The sequence below is a fragment of the Mixophyes fleayi genome, chromosome 5 (genome assembly GCF_038048845.1).
Source record: "Mixophyes fleayi isolate aMixFle1 chromosome 5, aMixFle1.hap1, whole genome shotgun sequence".
NCBI classification, from domain to species: domain Eukaryota; kingdom Metazoa; phylum Chordata; class Amphibia; order Anura; family Limnodynastidae; genus Mixophyes; species Mixophyes fleayi.
Window position 1 is genome coordinate 125295043 of NC_134406.1, and position 20716 is coordinate 125315758.

The 20716-nt window shown below is 42.8% G+C and overlaps 1 protein-coding gene across 2 annotated transcripts in view; it reads left to right on the forward strand.

The window, feature by feature from the left end:
- The first annotated feature begins 5491 nt into the window (after nt 1-5491).
- The window catches only part of FRRS1L (ferric chelate reductase 1 like), a 113056-nt gene continuing 97831 nt past the window's right edge, over nt 5492-20716 (forward strand). The window contains exons 1-2 of one of the 2 annotated variants that reach the window (XM_075212810.1): nt 5492-5951; nt 7032-7228. In XM_075212810.1, coding sequence (XP_075068911.1) covers nt 7036-7228 — 193 coding nt within the window. In that variant the 5' untranslated portion in view covers nt 5492-5951; nt 7032-7035. The remainder of the gene's footprint in view (nt 5952-7031; nt 7229-20716) is intronic. The other variant, XM_075212809.1, reaches the window with a different exon arrangement.

Consider the following 20716-nt stretch of genomic DNA (forward strand, 5'->3'; position numbering starts at 1 on the left):
CCTCCAAAATCTTACATGGATCTCAAGCAAATTGTATTGTGCTATAAGCCAAATCTACAAATGGTACATATGTTCTCTTGCATACATTTAAAATTTACACTCAAGAAACAATGATCTTTGTACACCACAAACATCTAAGTCCATTTTATAAATATGTTAATTACCCTAAAAAATACACTTACCATAGTTTGATTACACTCTGAATATATGCCAGATATCTTTTCAAACCAAACACACTCAACGCACCTGTGTGTTCGTAATGCGCCGGCGTACTCACCGGCGGATAATTCTGTAATCATAGTGGTGTTTAAAAATGCCTTTGTGGAACTTCAGTGCTGTTGGGAGTTTCAGTGGTCTGGGTGAGTATAATGCAGATGGACAAATGCTGGTTTAAGGTTTTTACAGCAGTACCTTTGTCAACCTTCATTAGCAAACAAAGTATTGATATGTGTTTGATAGCTTGATAGCCCATTCATACTATATGTTTTAAGCTACTTAACTTGGTGCTGAAAGGGGTTTACAAACTTTGTTAGAGAGTGGAATTTGGATGTTAGAATAAAGTGTTTGTTTACATTCGGAGTTAGCTACATTCGTGCAATGTGTATACTTTGATGAGGGACTGGATTCAGATTTCAATTATGTTTGTATTTGACAAATTTTTCCCCCTTTTCGTGCCTTTATTTGTTACCTGCTCCCCCTCCCCAACAGATTTCAGTTGTCAGAGCTCTGCTGGCGACAGTTATATTAAGAAGCTGCTTTGCTTGGTAAGTATTGAGTGGCACCCACTGTTTTGTTTGTTTTGCACTATTTAGGGCCAGGTGGTATTTGATGTGGTGTGTTAGGGATTTAACTATGGTTTGTTTGGATTTTGGTTGCCAAACCAAAAATTACGTCACTATTTTCATAACTCTCTTTATTCTGTGTTTCACAGTCCATAACTGTTTACACCTTACAAATTGTAATGTAACAAGTGATTTGCACTAAGTGACTTTGGTGTTTGGCTCTGGTAAGTATCCCTTTGGCATGCGTTTCTGTGGGATTTCTATATGGTGAGGTGGTGTTTGCTCATTCAATAGGGCAGAAGTATTTCAATAATTTTTTTCTCTTTTTTTTCTAATTTGTATGTAAATTTACCTAAATCTTGACTGTATTTTGCCACAACAAGCTGGAAGATGAATCTTCACGTTATTGTAAGTATTGGTTTCATATTTGGAGGCTACTGTGAAAAAGGAAAGGTGGAAATGTGTCACCTACTGTTTTGTTTGTTAACTCAGGCTTTTGTCGCACATACAGGGGATCCTGGAGTTGGACTACAATCTGTTTCACGGGGGGCCTGCTTCTCCGCCACGTCCAAACCAGCAACTAGTACAACATCGCTGTCCGAGGGAGCGTGTCTTCAGGCCACATGTCAGCCTCTTTGGGATGTCGGATGCGGAGGTTTGTCTGCCGCTATCGGCTTCCTCCGTATGTGATCTTGGACACCCTGCGCATTGTGCAACATGACCTTGAGCCAATGCGCAACATCCCGACAGCAGTACCGCCGTTGACCAAACTTTTGGCGGTACTGCACTTCTGTGCATCTGGTTCATTCCAGAACACAGTGGGGGTCACGGCAGGTATGTCCCAGCAGTGTGCTGAAGGTGGTTTGCCACCATAGCTGGCTTTCCGCATGTCATAGGGGCGGTAGATGGGATGCATATGGCCTTGGTTCCGTTGAGTGGGAATGCTTCGGTTTTGATGAACCGCAAGCATTTCCACTCAATAAACGTACAGGCCACATGTGACCCGTCTCTCCAGATTCGGAACCTGGTTGCGAAATGGGGGGGGAGTACCCATGACTCCTTTGCCTTTTGCAATTCAGAGTTGTGGCGCAGATTGCAACAGAGGCAAGGGGGTGTCAGGCCACATGGAGATGCGTGGCTTCTTGGCAATTTCTCAAATCTATTGACTCAGTATAGTGGTTTTTGCTCTTAATAATGTATTTTAAAGTTATTTCCCGTATATGTTATCTTTTACATGAGATGTTAGCTTTACACAATGTGTCATATAGTGCATGAGCCTTTTATTTATAGTTGGTCCAACTATACAGTTGTAAAATCAAATTGGCCACATTTTGGTTAAGTTTATGGAAATGTAGGCCGATTACAGTAACAGACCTAACAGTTAAGGTTAGCTGAAATGTTAAAACTAAATGAAAATGTTACATGATATTTGTTTGTAGGGATTTCTTAGACATACTTATTTTACAATGGATTGTATTTACACAGTAATATTACTCATTTACCAAACTATTGAGTTAATGTATGAGCCATATTTGAGTATGGTTGCTTATTGACGCTGGTCAGTTGTTACTGTTAAAGTGTATTATTGTTTGTTTATTATGTCTTTCCTCTCATCCCACATAGGAGACGATGCGTATCCCTCCTGCCCTTGGCTCCTCACTCCGATCTTGAACCCACGCACAGAGCATGAAAAAGCATATAACTCAGCTCATGTGGCCACCAGATCGGTCATTGAAAGGGCTTTTGATGTCTTAAAGGCGCGAGCCAAGGAAAGCTTGCCAGATCATAGCTCTGTGTGTAATGTTTCATAATATTGCCATCCGGAGTGGGGCTCCAGGGGTCGTGAACTAGGTTGCTGGGATGGATGAGGAGGAGGAGGAGGAAGATCTGGAAGACACCTCTCGGGAATCAGTGCGTTGGTCCAACTTCAGGCAGTATGTGGTGGAGAGATACTTTTGAGGTAAAGCAGTTATTGGTACTGTTTCATTTAAGACCCCAATGCTCTCTGCTGTAATAATGAGCAAGCTAACCCAAAATATAAATAAAAAATGTATGAACCCACCAAATGTCGTTAGAAATATACATGGGGTGGTGTCCTACTGAAATGTGCTCCATTTGTCCTTATTGAAACATCAATGTCAACCTGTGTTTTAGAAAATGTGTTTTGGATTTCTCTTTAAATGCCTCAAAGTTTAATCGTCATTGTTTTAGGTGAAAAATGCCTTAATGTGGTTGATTTCAACTACTGTCTAATGTGTAAACATCAACGTCCTTGTGTGGAAATGAAGAGTTACGTTTGAACTGTCCAAACATTAAACATATGCTACTTGTATTAGCTATTTTATTAAAGGCCAGAATGGTCTAGTATGTCAATGGCAAATAGATTTTAAATATTATTGTATAAGATTTGTAGTTAAAATCTAGCCTAACAGTGTTCATGAAGGCATGTGAAGTTTATATTTGAATTTGGAACCCTTACAGTGCTGAGAATGGCACATTTGTTAAAGTAATGTTTTTTTTGTTTTTTTTTTAAATACAGGTTGTTTCACCCTTCAAGGGTATTGCGCTGGCCTTAGTGCCATAGCACTTGCATTAGGAGTTTGAGGATGTGGCCATGGTGAAGGCTGTCACAACTTAGAATATTCTGCTTACTGGTTTTGGCACTACTCACCAAAGAGGCGTGGAGTCTAACGTGTTCCAGGTCTTCACCAGAAACCCCTGCAAGGGAGTATGGTCTTAGCTGCAGGAGACACGCAGGTCGCGGCCCTCAGAGGGAGCAACCAGTGAAGCGGTAGGATGGAAGCGGAGTCAGGCAGGCTGGGTCAGAACCGAGAAATCAGGATATGCCACAGGGAGAATCCAATATCGTAGTCAGGGATAGCCGGGTCAGAACCAAAGGTCAGGATATGCCACAGGGAGAATCCAATATCGTAGTCAGGGATAGCCGGGTCCAGGGTCAGAAGCGCAGGAGAGAATAGTCAGCAAGCCGGGTCCAGTACACAGGGAGAACAGAGGAAGAATGGTCAGGAACAATCCGGGTAATTCACAGAGAAACAAGAACTGCACAGGAACGCTGGAGCTAGGGTGGACCTAATACTCTGGCACTCTCCTAGTGCCAGAGTGAAGTTTAAATACCTGCACTAATCAGAACTACTGGAGAGCGTTCCGTTGCCTAGCAACAGAATGTGTGACCGCTAAACCGGAAGTGTGCTCGGTTGCCTAGCAACCGAGCGCTCAGCGGCAGTAACAGGCGTCCGTTCCTGTGCAACGGACACAGTACTGGGACGGCGCCTGACAAAGGCAGTTGACAAATGTAAGTATCTATAGTGCTTGCATCAATAACATGTAATTGACAAGTGTGTGTGCTGCATACAATATTGACGTTTGTAACCATTACATTTGTGGGTCTGCTAAGTCAACATTTGTCAATGTGCTATTTGTGTTACTTATGGGTTTTGGGTTACTTTCCAGACAAAATCAACACAATCCACACTATGAAACCAAGATATAGCTCAAACACACAATTACATAATACTGTGTAGAACCTTACCCGACACTTTTCACATTACAATATAGTGGCCACATTCATGTGCACCAAGGCATAAACAAAGTACATAAATTAAAGTTCATTGTGAGCTAATATTGCCTTAGTAATTGTTTGTTTGACATTCAACAGGGCACGTTGGCCTGGATTTTGGAGTTGTGCATTTCGTGTTTCCCTACATGTTGAAGTATTTCTCCAATGCTCCAAGCCTGCTTATGTATTTCTTCACTTTGGCCAGATTGTCAGCTCTTCATCCAAGGAACTTTGGCACACAGAACACTGACTTTTTTGCTATGTATTTTGTAGCAAGCTTGGATTCAACTATGTAATCAATAAATCTGAACCTGCAATAGTGTCACCAAACAGTCCCAAGCAAGTTCCAAGCAAGTATTTTACACTGCTGTGCTTCCTCTTGTCATACACAACAATCCATACATAGTGCTTCGGGGCCCATTTCGGAACATGTCTACTTGTACAATATATTGATTGCATGTGTGGTTAGTTTGTTCTTTGCCACAGACAGACCGTAGCCTAAAAACCCACTCTCTATAGTGGTTTTTACCGATTTCCCATTATGGTTTTTTTTTATGGGAGGTTTGTATGTCTGGTTGCTTGTTTTCTGGCCAAATGTCTGGATTTTGTATGCTGCAGGTTCAACATGGCATGTGAACACAAACCTCTACATTTTGATTTATCCTCTGTAAAAGATTGTCCTTTAAATGTTTGAAGAGTTGCCCACAACACTTCCTAGCCTTGAAACTTTCCCAAACAACAGAGCCAAAATAGACTTCAGCCCCAATTGCCACTTTGTTTTAAATGTGGACCACAGCCAAATGGCAACCACAAAGCCATCACAATCAATCCAGCTCAATGCCTTGATGTCAGACGCAAGTTGAGCATCTTTTGGGGTCCGTCTGCACATTACCTTTAAATCCACTTTGGGACGTCATCAGCAAAATACGGAAGATCCGTACCTTAATAAATGAGACCCCTTGTGCTGTTAAAATGGGAATAGGTAAAAGCATACTTACCTACTTTCTGTACAGTATTCTGATTCCGGGAGATGGGCGTGACTGGATGGTGGAAGGGGGCGGGGCAGGGCAAGGCAAACCGCGTCATTTTAGCCCCGCCCCCTCGACGGAAATGACGTTTTGTCGCGGGGGCGGGGCCAAAATGCCGCGATTCTGGATGAATCGTGTCATTTAGCAGTGGCTGCGGGAGATTTGCCAGAATTTCGGGAGTCGGCAAGTATGGGTAAAAGCTGGAACTGCCGGAATGAGTCAGCTTAGTACACTAAGTAAACTCCAAAAATAATTAAGAGGCAACCTAAATTGATTTACAATGTTTTACACCTTCCTACAAAAAAACAAAACAAAGGATAAAGGACATTTCCAAATTCTAGTCAAGGTATCATGTAGGATGTTTCCTGTACAGTCTTCTCTCAGTGTGGCTATCTATTTCCAACACCCTCCAAACACACCAATCCGGTCACATGACTGTGATGTAATCAGGCCTTTCCTTCCAAGAAATCTGGCATCTGCCCCAAGGAGACAGAATCTTTAATGTGAGCGGCCGTTGGATGTACAATCAGAGAAGGGGCCGAGAAAGTCCAGTTACCGAGGAAGGTAGGGTTGCATGATGCAGAACACTGTTTAACAAAATGCATGGGTTTGCAAGCCGTGTCGATAGGCAGAATGAGCTGCATGAGTTGTTTTAGCACCATCTCAGTGTAGCCGTTGAAATCCAGAGAAGGAAAATAATCATAATCGTTCATAAACCATGAATTCAGAAACACGTTAATAGTAAAAAGTACAGAGCGAAAATTGATTAAGGTTTGTTATTTTTGTGAATGAGTGAAATTATGAAACACGTTACATCCACACTCCTGTGGTATATGATGCAAACTGATGATGTCACTCTCCCGTGTAACAAACACATAATTTAATAATGAACGGTCTGACATACTATATGTAGCGTGGGCCAATTTATACGTAGTGGTAAACGGTCTACTGTCACTGATGTTTCTGAATATACGAGGCAATCATATTTTTATTACTGGTTTCATTCCACATAAACAAGATAGGAAAAATAGTTTGACATATGCATATTTCACTTGAAAGTTTATTTGTTTTGCTTCTCAACCAGAGCTAAACTTTTACAAACACAAAAGGATTATGGGTGGGCAGCTGGGTTAGGCAGAGAATGGTTTGGATTTTTACAAAGGGTTCTCCGTTCAAAAACCTTTGCAATACTAACTTCAACTATTCACATGTGAGCAGAGTGAGAACATAGCTTAACAAATTTGCATTGGCATGCTTAAACCTTTTCCACTTTTTTATGAAAGCAGAGCATTTTTGCATTGTTCGATATTTACTTTTAATAATGTGGTATAATTTCTTACAGGCTAATAAAGATGGCAACTGTTAAGCTTTTTGACAAATATGTTAAATTAAATCCAATTATTGTTTGTACCTGCATATACAGTAAGAATAAAGTAAGATTGCAATGTTCTAATTTTTGATTGCAGGAGAGCAAAGCAGATTGTAAAATGAGATGCAGGAGAGCAAAGCAGATTGTAAAATGAGATGTAAAACAGATTCTTATATTAATAGTTAAAACAATTATTTGATGTAGTTCTGAATGTTGTATTCTTTCTAGAATTAACTGTCTTTTGAATATGAACATATTTAATTTCTTTCATTCAGTGACATGATTCTGCTGTGTCTACGTTTTGGAGGTTGGCTACTCTTTTTATCTTTCACAAGGGCTAGCCCAGAAGATGAAAGTGCAGCAAGGGGCAGCCATAAGGACCAGGGAGACTCAGCTCTGGATGAGAAACATGAGGACACTTATGGTACCTTTGCATCTGAGTTTTACGACTTGAGATATCTATCGGAAGAAGGTCAGGAAATAAGTAGATGTCCTATAAAACTGATCTTTAAAGACATAAGATTATTAATTAACAAAGTGCTAATGTGCAGAAACCCATGACAACATATCATTATTTTCAATTGTTCTAGGGCGTTTTAGGCAATGAAAGCAAATGCCTGACTTGCTGCGCTGCAATTTTTTTTTTTGCACATTTGAACTTAGTTAGACAATAACCTACACCGGCGGTTCCCAAACTGTGCGCCGCGGCTCCCAGGGGTGCCGCGGCGCTGTCTCAGGGGTGCCGCGGGCCAGCCATAAAAAAATCAAACAGAAACACTTACCAACCCGCGCGGCGCCGGGACCCAGCATCCTCCTCTCTCACGCAGCTGTCATATCAGTGACAGCTGCTGCGTGAGAGAGGAGGATGCTGGGTCCCGGCACCGCGCAGATTGGTAAGTGTTTCTGTTTGATTTTTTTATAGCTGGCGCACAGCAGAGGGGTCAAAGTGAGAGAGTGCAGAGGAGCGTGACAGGAGGGGACAGAGGAGAGTGACAGGAGGGGACAGAGCAGAGTGACAGCGTGACAGGAGGGGACAGAGCAGAGTAACAGCATGACAGGAGGGGACAGAGCAGAGTGACAGGAGGGGACAGAGCAGAGTGACATCGTGACAGGAGGGGACAGAGGAGAGTGACAGCGTGACAGGAGGGGACAGAGCAGAGTGACATCGTGACAGGAGGGGACAGAGCAGAGTGACAGCGTGACAGGAGGGGACAGAGGAGAGTGACAGCGTGACAGGAGGGGACAGAGGAGAGTGACAGGAGGGGACAGAGCAGAGTGACAGCGTGACAGGAGGGGACAGAGGAGAGTGACAGAAGGGGACAGAGCAGAGTGACAGCAGGGGACAGAGCAGAGTGACAGCGTGACAGGAGGGGACAGAGCAGAGTGACAGCGTGACAGGAGGGGGACAGAGGAGAGTGACAGGAGGGTGACAGCGTGACAGGAGGGGGACAGAGGAGAGGGACAGCGTGACAGGAGGGGGACAGACGAGAGTGAGAGGAGGGGGACAGAGGAGAGGGACAGCGTGGCAGAGGAGCTGTGACAGAGGGCAGAGGAGCTGGGACAGAGGGCAGAGGAGGGGGGCAGAGGGCAGAGGAGCTGGGACAGTGTGACAGAGGGCAGAGGAGGGGGACAGAGGGCAGAGGAGGGGAACAGCGTGACAGAGGGCAGAGGAGGGGAACAGCGTGACAGAGGGCAGAGGAGGGGGACAGCGTGACAGGAGAGTGACAGGAGGGGGACAGAGGAGAGGGACAGAGTGACAGGAGGGGGACAGCGTGGCAGAGGAGCTGGGACAGAGGGCAGAGGAGCTGGGACAGCGTGAGAGGGGCAGTGGAGGGGGACAGCATGACAGGAGGGAGACAGCGTGACAGAGGGCAGAGGAGGGGGACAGTGAGCAAAGGAGGAGGACAGCGTGAGAAGGGCAGTGGAGGGGGACATCGTGACAGGAGGGAGACAGCGTGACAGAGGGCAGAGGAGGGGGGACAGCGTGACAGAGGGCAGAGGTGGGGGGACAGCGTGACAGAGGGCAGAGGAGGGGGGGCAGCGTGACAGGGCAGAGGAGGTGGGACAGCGTGACAGAGGGCAGAGGGGGCAGCGTGAGAGAGGGCAGAGTGTCTGGATGCAGAGGGGGCAATTTTGCATACAACTAAATAAGCATTTCTGTCCTGACCTAAATACTTATTACAATTTTTTGACCCAACTACTTCTAAAACAGGACTGCTCGGTAATTATTTTGGAGGGGTGCCTTAAAAAATTATGGAGACTCTAAGGGTGCCGCGAACTGCAACAGTTTGGGAACCACTGACCTACACAGTATATGTTATGTCATCACTTGCTGTTCTAAGAAACATATTGTAGGTGAATTTATTCTTGTATTTTCATGGAACTTTGACTAAGAAGGAATAACGTAAATATAATCATTGATGAGATACAGTATAATATGTGATCACCACTTCATTGGTAGAAGTCTCCATCAGCGCTCAGCAAAGGCTATTTTAATGTTTATTTAATTCAAGGTGACAATCTGTCTCAAAATAAGTTTTGGTCCAATCTTATATTACACGCAATCACAGCTTGTTGATATTAGTGATGGGGTCTCACCGCTACTAACCAATGCAGAGCTGCAGGGGCAGACTGGGAACCTAAAGTGGCCTTTGAAAAAATTCTGAAAGTGGTCTCATGTAAGCTGGACCAAATCAACTGTAGGCGGGACCAACATAAAAGTAGGCAGTGTTTGCATAGTTATCCCTAGCCACAATAGTGGTATGCGAGGTTAATGCAACACTTATTGGTAGGTGGAGTCAAGGCAGTGGCAATCGGAGCCTGTTACAATTGGACTTAACACACAAGTAAGTAGGCAAGTGTGTTTGTGTGTATATATATTTTACAGACATGAGGACGCATGTCTGGAACATGCCTCATAGGGACACCCCTTTCGCAATACCAACAATCAAATGGGTATGTTTTAGATCTATTTGTATTCACAGTTATCACTTGAGATTTTCAGTTTGGCTTAAACCAAAATATTGACATTTCACTGTATGTGGGGACAGTTTCATGTATTCCGTCCATCTGAGGACATCCATAAACACGTATGCACCAACACCTAGCCATGGCAAAACCTTTCTACTGGTCAACTGCTGTGTATCAATTCAACTATTTTTAGTTCCCTTTATAGCAATTATCCGGTTCTTTATGTAGAATTGCACAGTTAACCAGTTTCGATCTTTCAATGTAGATGGCTCAGCCATGATGCATGCGACACAATCATATTTTCGGGCACCCTGCATGTCTGAATAGACTTAATCATATGCTTCACAACAGTTTTGATATCCTCTCTGTCCCATTATTTACACATTTTTTTATGACCTAAAATAAAGCAGAATTGTACAGTAAAGATGCATCTGTAAAACACAGAGAACACAACATGCTTTGAGTAACAAAATATTGTACTACACCAACCATTGGAAGCCTTTGCTTTAATCTTGTGTTACCGGATCTAATATATATAAGCCTAGCGGCGTGTGTTAGTGTGTGTGTGTGGAAAAAACTATTTTCTCAGAAAGAGCTCATCCAATTGACCTGAAATTTGGTAAAAAAATTATAATCGTGAAGTCAGTTAACTTCCATCATCCCCCCTTCCCCCCGTGGGAGGAGTAGTAAGGGCTTAATTTATCAGTTGAGGGCTCAAACTCTTGACCGTGGGGGTATTTATTTACCAGATCCTGTGCTTGGTCTTTGACAATGTCGCATTTTCACGAGTACGGAGAAGCAGTGATGTGAAAGTGCATGTTATGAATTAACCCCTTTAAGGAAGACTGATTGAGCACAGTGATAAGGTGTTTAGCAGAAACGTTGTGTATCGAGAGGTTTTAGAACAGTAAGACGATGGAGATTAAGGATGTGGCGATGAAGATGAAGGATGAGGTGATGGAGAAGAATGATGAGGTGGTGACATGTGGAAAAAAACCACGTTAAAAAAGGGCGCTTACGTTGGGAAGTAACGCTCTTCCCCTGAGGAGGCCTGGCCTAGGCCCAAATGCATGACAAGAACCTTTTTAACACCTTAAGTAGCTTGATTTGACTAGAATGCATGAGTATCATGCACGGGTTAACTTGTATTTACATCATCTCCCTTCCGAATGGAAAGTGTTGAGCACATGCAGGTCCATTTGTCTCTCTGGTTCAGGGGTTTGCTCATCCACTGATTCGTCACTCTGTTGCTGGACTGGTTCTAAAAAAAATAGATTTATAAACTACTGGTATAAATGGTGAAAATCAAATACATATATTGGACATGCGATTTCAAACCTACCATCTGGATCAATGTTCATCACTTCCAAATTCTTCCCTTGGATTCCAGCCAGTCCCCTCTCAAGACCCATTAAAAATTTGCTAATCTTGGCAAGCTGAAGGGTATCTTCTGGGAGGGTGTATTAGATATAAGCTGGTTGTTCCCTGCATATCTACTTTTAAATAAGCCTCAGCTGCTCTGCTGATGTGTCTCCATCTGAAGTACAGTTTTTTGCACCCTTGCTTTCAGTTAGTCCTGAGCTGCAGTGCAGGTGTGCCTTCCTCTGAATAGATGATTGGTGAGCTACACTATTTAAGACATCTCCTGCCTGCATACCTTTGCCAGTGATAGCATTATGCGCATGCTTCCTGGTACCTGTGCTCTCTGATTGCCAATCCCTGGTATTGTTTTCGGTTGCACTCTGGTTCCTGATCCCTGGCATTTTATTCGACTGCGCTCTGGTTCCTGATCCCTGCATTGTATTTGGCTTTTCTCTGGTTCCTTAACCCTGGCATTGTATTTGGCTACTCTCTGGTTCCTGTTCCACTGGAACTACATATGGTAGACTCCTGATCTCTGATTCCTGGCTGTGAACTCATTTGAACTTTTATAGACTTCATAATCTTGCAGACTTTCACGCTACTTACAGGTAGTTATACATAGTAGCACAGAGTCTCTTTGCAGCTCCATACATCTAGCACTGAGGTGTCCATCTCAGTAGCATCCACTGGCTCTGCATTCCATCTCTGTAGTTCTTGGACTGTCATGAATTTGAATTATTTGCATACTTGTTTCCTTTATAACCTGAGTCTCAAGAATTTATGTGTACAGCACACAATTCCATATTCAGAACTCTTGGCACCATATTATCTGCTTTACCTCCAGTTTACATAGACCGTTACTTCTATCTGTGTTGCTGAAGTTGTTCATTGAATGTTACCATATTATTTGCATTACATCAAAGTTACATACATTGTTGCTTCTATCTGCAATTAAGTAAGTTTTCTGTGAACCTTACCATACCCTGAGATTGCTCCTGTTATTGCATTTCTGTATTTTGAAGTGAAATGTCTTTGCTGGCACCTAGTAAAAATCATTTGTGGAGGTAAAAATGTGTAATGGAAAGGGCTTCATGCACTTCCCCCACACTATGTTTGAGTACTCTCAGCCTGGTTACTGTTAAGTGCCATATAATCCTAGCATATACTTGGGCAGCACTCATAATGAGATTGCCAAATAAGTTCAGGTCATTAAAATTCCCACCAAAAAGTTGTGATCCCCCAAATGGTAAACTGGGAAAACACCCTTGCAAACATACTTCATGATTATACAAAATTACATACGATTGTAACATAGGGTAATCCTAAAGCTGTTCCTGTCTACCGTGCACATATCCACAACCCCTCCCTTCCACGCAAATCGATAATTCCTCATCCTCTCACTTCACTGTTCTTTGTCACTGATTGAGTTTTGACCCACCTGTAACCGCCCCGACTTGCGCACCTGTGACTTGTACATCCACACAACCGTGCCACACCTGACTCATGTTTTAATAGATCTTCTTCCTCCTCTGACTTGCTCACACACACACACACACACCTGTGATTTCTGCAGACTTGTGCACCCACACACCTGTACCCATCCCTGAACTGTGCACCTACACGTGTGCCGCCACAAACTTAGGCCTGCACCTGACTTGTGCACTCACACAAATGTGCCCTCCCCTGACTTGAGCACCCACAAACCTGCAACCTATCCTGACTTGTGCACCTACACAATAGTGACCAGCCATGACTTGTGCACCCACAGACCTGTGCCCCTCCAGACTTGTGTACCCACAGACCTATGCCCACCCCTGATATGCACCTACACCCCTGTGCCCACTGTTGACTTGTGCACTTGAACATCTTTGCCCACCCTAACTTCCTGTGCAAAAATTGCCCGCATTCCTGAGCAAAAAGGCATATACAGTCGCAATGGTAGACATCATTGCGATTACCACAATTCCGACAATCGCTATAACGACAAAAGAATGCTGATTGCAATAGTCCCGATATGGAGGAAATGCAGACTTACCATAAAAAAGACACAGAACATGACCGACACGCCTCCTATACAGTACGACTGCAGAAAATGCTGGCAGTTGCAATTGACATCACTTAAAATGGCGACAGTGAGATTTCCCATTCTAGGCGGCAATGCCAGGACCCATCGCCTGTATAGTGTAATCTAAGAGTTAGGATTAGGTTAAGGGTTAGGGTTACAATTACAATTAGGATAAAGGGTTCTAGATTATATATCCTTTCCCTTCCCTTCTTTTCATCCATTGAATAAGATCACCTTTGCCAAGGTGACCTTTGCAAGCAATGAACAGTTTTTAAGCGAAGGCTCAGTGGATAAATTGCTGTGGTACACCTGCTGTTTCTCATTGAGATACAGGTGCATTTTTTTCAAATCTTCAATGAAAGATAAGTGCTAAGGCATGTTCAGTTTTGACTCCTTTAGAGTTTTTAAGGCAGCTGATAAGATCAGCTAATTCCATCTTGCCTCATAGATCTTCCTGAAGTTGTGTTAATTTTTCATTATAGCAGTGTAGACCTCTGTCATTGCTCAGCATTCCACAGTGTTCAAAATCTTTTGCAGACCATGGCCAACCTTCAGTGCCAGCGATAAATTTTTGAATGTATTGGTTTCATTATCGTACTCCTCTACCAGTATCAGAGCATTTACTACATGAATAAAGTTTTACGGGATGGTAAAGTCTTCCATTTTATCCAAATGGCATGTAACAGTAGCTTTTCCTTTTCTGATTGATGTACTCATGTTTACCGACATATGATGCAACCCGGTTGTAGAGATCTTGCACCATCTGTATGATGCATCTGTCATTTTTAAATGTGAATGAAATTTAATTTTGGCCCATTTCGTTCAAAAGTTTCCAAAAACCATGAATGATTTCAAGTAGAACAGGGTTAAAAAACACACACAGAGACTAAACCTGTTTTTGCTGTGTTTGGTTTTGTTACATTTCTTCATGTATCAACACAGGTATTTTCTCGTAAACAAGAAATGTATGCATGAAACCTTTGTTAACCATGTCTTTTCAAGGTTATTTACATGAAATCCTTATTACCTCTGAGTTGTCTGCAAAGTTACTTCTAAACTTAAAGTTACTTCTATTCTACAGATGTTCAAATTGCATGTGAGTGCTTGGGAAATGTAAGTGCCCTGGCAACTGCAGTCTCATTAAGATGAACATGCTCGGTAAGCCAGGCTATTTTTGAGACAGGTTTCTCACAGTATAGGCAGTACGTCTTTTTGTTATACAACCTGGATCCATCAATTATTGTTTTAGACAAATGAACACTGCATCAGCCCATTGTATTGCATCAGGTAGAGAATAGTTTTGTTTTAAACAGTTTTTTATTTTTGCACCGTTTCCATCCAATAGTGTCTCATCATTGCTGTTTCTGTTGTCTGAATCACTCTTCTCTGAAGGGTCAGCAACATACTCATCTCCTTTTCTACCCAGACTATCATCAGAGCTGCCACCAAGGATATTCAAATTCATATGGAAGTTTGAACTAAACGAAAGAGAAGGACCGCACTCTATTTCCATTACTGTTGCAAGAGTTGCACAGTGTTCATGGTATCCCTCCTTGATTATACGAAATGAAAAAACAGTCATGCGCTCATTGTCTGATTGTGTTTGAAAGAGTCTAATTACTATGTCTCTAAATCAATTGCACAATGATACTATCTAATAGTAAATGTCAAATTAATTATATAATTATCAATTTAGGAGAATTGATAATAAGGGTCGAAATGTTTAAATTAAAGATAAAACCAAACTGATGCATAAAATTCAAGCATATTATTTGTGAAAGCACAATATTGACATTATAGACAATATTCTTTACAAGAACCAATTGGTCAGAGAACAAGGCGAGATGGGTTCTGGATTTTCTTTAAATAATTATTGTAGCATACATATTCTCATTTGTATATCAAAACAGGTAATTAGTGTGGATCGTTCAAACGAGGAAAGAAGGTTGAAATTGTATCCTTGTTGTATAGACTGCTGGAGTCAGATATGTTTCGTGGTTTTCGTGTGGTATGGTGCCTTAAAGTTAATGTCCTACCAACGTCAAGGCATCTTCTGTAGGTGAGTCCCTAGCATGTGAAACAAAAGTTTATTCAGGGTGTCACAAATAAAACCTTCCCTGAGCCTCCCTGAATTGTAATACCAATTCTCCTATATTGATATAGGTTATATAATTCCTTCAACATTTATCGTTAGATAGTATCATTATGCAATTGATCTAGAGACATATAAATTAGACTCTTTCAAACACAATCAGACAATTAGTGAATAATTGTTGTTGTTTTTTCACATGGGAGTTTGAACATAACGTCTTGGAACACACCCATAACAGCACAAATTTCAGTTAGGATCACATAGAGAACCATGTTTTTTTCCTGGTAACCCCTTCTTAGGTCCACTTGTTTCCCTGCTCAGACACGAGCAGAGTTAAGGGGTGAGATACGTCTCTGCCACACGGCCATCTATTGGAGGTTAGTTGCCGTTGGGTGGTAAGACTGTTCTTTATTCTGTCACATCTTCCCATGTGTGAGCCTGTGGTTCTACTAGACTGGGGTCAAACTATTGCATAGTATATTTATTTCTCTCCCTTGCACATATTATTGAACTGTGGACTTCCCGAATTTTGTCATATTTGTGAGCCCTAATAGAACCTAATAGCCTGCTGGCTATTACTTAGAGCTGCGCACGCGCCCGACTGTCCTCAGTTGCCGGGATGCGGCGCTACAGAGGGAAGCGTCCGGCCATTGCCTTGGCAACGGTCGGGACCCCGGCGGAAATGGCGTCTCGGTCGTCAAGATGACGGCAGCTGTGAGTACCGCCGCGGCTCGTAACAGTACCCTCCCTTGAGGAGGGGTTAAGGAACCCCGACACCCAGGTTTTTTAGGGAATTTTTTGAAGAATTCTCTTAAAAGTTTTGTAGCATTAAGTTTCCTCCGCGGGACCCAGGACCTCTCTTCCAAGCCGCGATTCCTCCACTGTACCAGGAACCCTGTGCACCTGACCCTGCACGTTCTTACAATCGAGAATCTTCTGAATTATGTATTTTTGAGGTTTATTCCGATTCTGTACATGCGGACTTGGAAGCTGGGATTGACTTGGGTATAGCACAGGTTTAAGCAAGGAGCAATGGAATGTGTTTGGTATCCTTAACGACCCAGGAATTTTCAACCAAAATGCTACGGCATTGATCTGCTTAACAATGAGAAACGGGCCAAAGAATTTAGGACCCAATTTCCTGCAAGTCTGTCTGAGCCTAATATTTTGTGTAGAAAGCCAAACTTTCTGGCCCACTTTAAGGGAGCAGGTGGTACGGTGGCGATCCGATTTTTTTTTTTGCAGAGAATGAGGCCTGTCTTAAAAAGGATTGCACTTTTTTCCAGATGACCTTGAGGTCAGCAGCTGTGGAACGAATCTCCGGAATACCAGCGGATCTGAGGGAATACAAGGAATTGGATCTGGGATGAAAACCAAAGTTGCAATAGAATGGAAAGATTTGCGTAGATGAATGATATGAATTGTTATAGGCGAATTCTTCCCAAGGCAATAAAGACGACCAGTTGGCATGAAATTCGGAAGTGTAGCATCGTAAGAACTGCTCCAAGGACTGATTAACCCTTTCAGTCTGCCCATTAGACTGGGGGTGATATGCAGACGACAGGCTAATCTTGATTCCAAGCAAGGTACAAAAGGATTTCCAAAATTGTGCTATAAATTGTAAACCACGATCCGACATTATATCGGTAGGAAGTCCATGAAGACGGAATATATGCTGGATAAACAGGATAGCCAAATCTAGGGAGCCTAGGTAATGGTATGAAATGTGACATTTTGCTGAAGCGGTCAACTACCACCCATATGGTGTTATGTCCTGCAGAGAGTGGTAGATCAACTATAAAGTCCATTGATAAGTGTGTCCTAGGCTTCGCAGGGATGGACAATGGAACCAATTGGCCTGCAGGCCGACTCCTGGGGACTTTATTCCTGGCACAGTTTTCACAAGAGAGGACATAACTTTTGACGTCAGCAGACAATGACTGCCACCAGACCGTTCGGGAGAGAATTTCCAGCATTTTCTGAATTCCAGGATGTCCAGCAGTCTTACTATTATGTGCCTCTGCAAGAACCGCCTTCCTTAAATGAACTGGAACAAATAAACGTCCCTCTGGCATATTATCAGGAGCTAGTCTTTGGAACCTTTGAAGTGTTGTGCTCAGGTCTTGAGTTAGCCCAGCATGAATTATGGAAGAAGCAATGATGGGTTCTGGAGTAGTAACTGGAACATGATGTGCCAAGAAGCTCCGAGATAGGGCATCTGCCCGAACATTTTTAGAACCCGGTCGGTAGGTGATCACGAAATTAAAACGAGTAAAGAACAGCGACCAACGGGCCTGTCTGGTGTTCAGGCGTTTGGCCGATTGTATATATTGTAAGTTCTTGTGGTCAGTAATAACGGAGATTTGATGTGTAGCACCCTCCAGCCAATATCGCCACTCCTCAAAGGCCCATTTGATAGCCAGTAGTTCCCTATTGCCCACATCGTAGTTGGCTTCAGCTGACGAGAACTTACGGGAGAAGTAGGCACATGGATACAGGCGGTAAGAGGGTCTTTCTGAGACAATATAGCACCAGCACAGACATCAGAGGCGTCGACCTCAAGAACAAATTGTTTAATAGGATACAGGTGTCTAAGGACCTGAGCGGACACACAGGCTTTTTTCAAACTTTCAAATGCGGCTACTGCTTGGGGCGACCAATTAGTTGGATCCATTCCTTTGCGGGTCAGGGCGACAATAGGAGTCACAATGTCAGCAAAGCCACGAATGAACCGTCTATAATAATTGACGATGCCCAGGAACCTCTGCACCACCTTGAGACTGTTTGGTTGCACCTAATCCAAGATAGCTTGGACCTTAGTTGGATCCATCGAGAATCCCTCAGACGAGATTACGTAACCCAGAAAGGATACCTTCTGCACCTCGAACTCACACTTTTCTAGTTTGGCGTAAAGGTGGTGTTCTCGCAATTTCTGTAGGACCTGTTTGACGTGACCCTGATATACGGATAAATATTTAAAATAAATGAGGATATCATCTAAATAGACGACCACGAAACAATCAAGGAACTCCCGAAGAACTTCATTAATCAGGTCCTGGAATACTGCAGGTGCGTTGCTAAGACCAAACGGCATGACCAGATACTCGTAGTGGCCAGAATGCGTATTGAATGCCGTCTTCCATTCATCTCCATCTTTGATACAGATGAGGTTATATACTCCACGAAGATTGATTTTGGTGAAGACTGTAGCACCTCTTAATTGATCAAATAATACGGAGATAAGAGGAAGGGGATAAGTGTTCTTGACTGTAATGAGATTCAATCCTCGGTAGTCAATACAGGGTCTTAGTCCTCCGTCTTTCTTGGATACAAAAAAGCATCCAGCACCCATTAGAGATTTAGATGGCCTGATGAAGCCTTTCTCCAAATTCTCATCAATATATTCCTGCATGGATTTGGTCTCTGGACCAGAGAGAGAGTACAAGCGTCCCTTGGGCAATTTGGAACCAGGAATAAGCTCGATAACACAGTCAAAGTCACAATGAGGTGGTAAGGTGTCAGCAGCCTTTTTGGAGAACACATCCCAGAACTCATGATATTGTGAGGGAAGTTGCTCCAAAATAGACTGGATGATTCACAGAGGCATGGTTAAACAGGACTGTGAACAAAAAGAGCTCCACTAGATAATCTCTCCTTTCACCCAATCCACAACAGGGTTATGACGAGAAAGCCACGGATGACCCAGAATCAGCGGAACTGACGGACAGTCGATAAAAAGGAGGGTTATGGACTCTGAATGGAGATCTCCTATGTTCAGTTGTAGTGATGGAGTCTTCCAAACAATTTTGCCTCCAGGCAAAGGACTCCCATCGAGGCCACAAACTGTAACTGCAGAACAAAGCTTGACCATAGGAATCCTGGCAGAACGGGCAAATCTGATGTCGAGGAAGTTGTCTGCATCTCCACTATCAATGAAGGCCGACAGGGCCACGGAACTGCCACCGAAAGTGACTTGTGCGGGAATCAGGACAGGAGGTGCGGACCTCCTGCCAGATTTGCGGCACAGAATTTCAGTTCCGAGTGAGGTTGAGGAGCTGACAAGCTTGAAAGCGTGTCAAAGTGTGTTATCTTCTCCAACGTTTACATTCCTGTTATTAGTTACGAAAAATGCTGTACAACTGAAGATGCTGCGAAGAACGTGATTAGTTGTCTAAGTTTGAGAGCGGTACTTCCATTGAGACGTCGGTCCGTGGTTAAGAAATATCGTCTATTGCGGTCGCCGTATTGTCCGTTCCTGACTTATTAGGCGGAGCTGAGATTCCCCCTTGGAGACCCTGATACAGATAAGCCAGTTTTACACTATTTTCTGGTACGCTCCCAATTATTGGGTTTTTTATATTTATCTGGTATACATAAATTACTACACTATATAGCTCCTTTATCTCTATTTATCTGGTTGATTGGAGTCTGAGAGCAGTGTATACACTTGGAACGTCTGCCGTATCTAAGAAATATCGTTCGTGGTTCCTGTTTGTCCGTTCCTGATCTACTAGGCGGAGCTGGGATTCCCCCCTGTAGACCCCGATACAGATAAGCTGGTTTTATATTACTCTCTGGTACGCCTTTATCTATTGATTTGTATTATCTGATGAACTGAATTTTTATACACCTTTTGCACATTTCTGTCCTCTGATGACAATGAATTGTAGCTGTGATACAGCAGCCTAGCAAGTGTGTACGAGTTGCACATGAACTTTTCTATTCCACCCTGTTTTTAGAGTGGAATCCTGCACATTCATGTTTTGATATGACTGGTTACTCTGTCTTACATTTGGATTAAGACTGGATGAATTGTATATCTTGTTGAATACCAACCCAGAGATTTGTACTGAATCCATATGCTTATTTATTATTTACCCACCTTGTTCAGTAATATCTGTTAACATCACCATTGCGCCTTCATTCTGTTGTACCTATGCCATTCTATTTCGGCCTTACCAGCCAGTGTTTTGAAGGAAGGCTGCCTTCTTACATGGAAGAGGTGTATATGTGGGATTGAATTGATTTAGTTATTTATACAATACTGTGTTGAGCGCCAGTGTTTACATCTTGTCTGCTACATATATATATATATATATATATATATATATATATATATATATATATATATATATATATATATTTCTTAATTTATCATGATAATATCATGGTAATGTTAATAGTAAAGAGACCAACAAATAATCATTCATGTTATGCAGAATAGATGTGCCTCAAGTTTATATTATGCCTCATACTTACTCTGGAGAACTCAGCACGCACATCCACACATCATTCGTTCCACAAGGGAACCATGGAGCTGTTTCATTAAAACAGGCGAAGATTATCAAAATGGAACTGTTGCGTTTCATCTATCTTTGGCTGCTTTAGTAAGGCAGCTGCAGAGCTCCGGAGTGCCAGAAAGAAGTGTTCCAAGTGCCACGTCTGGCACGCGTGCCGGGGGTTGCCTACCC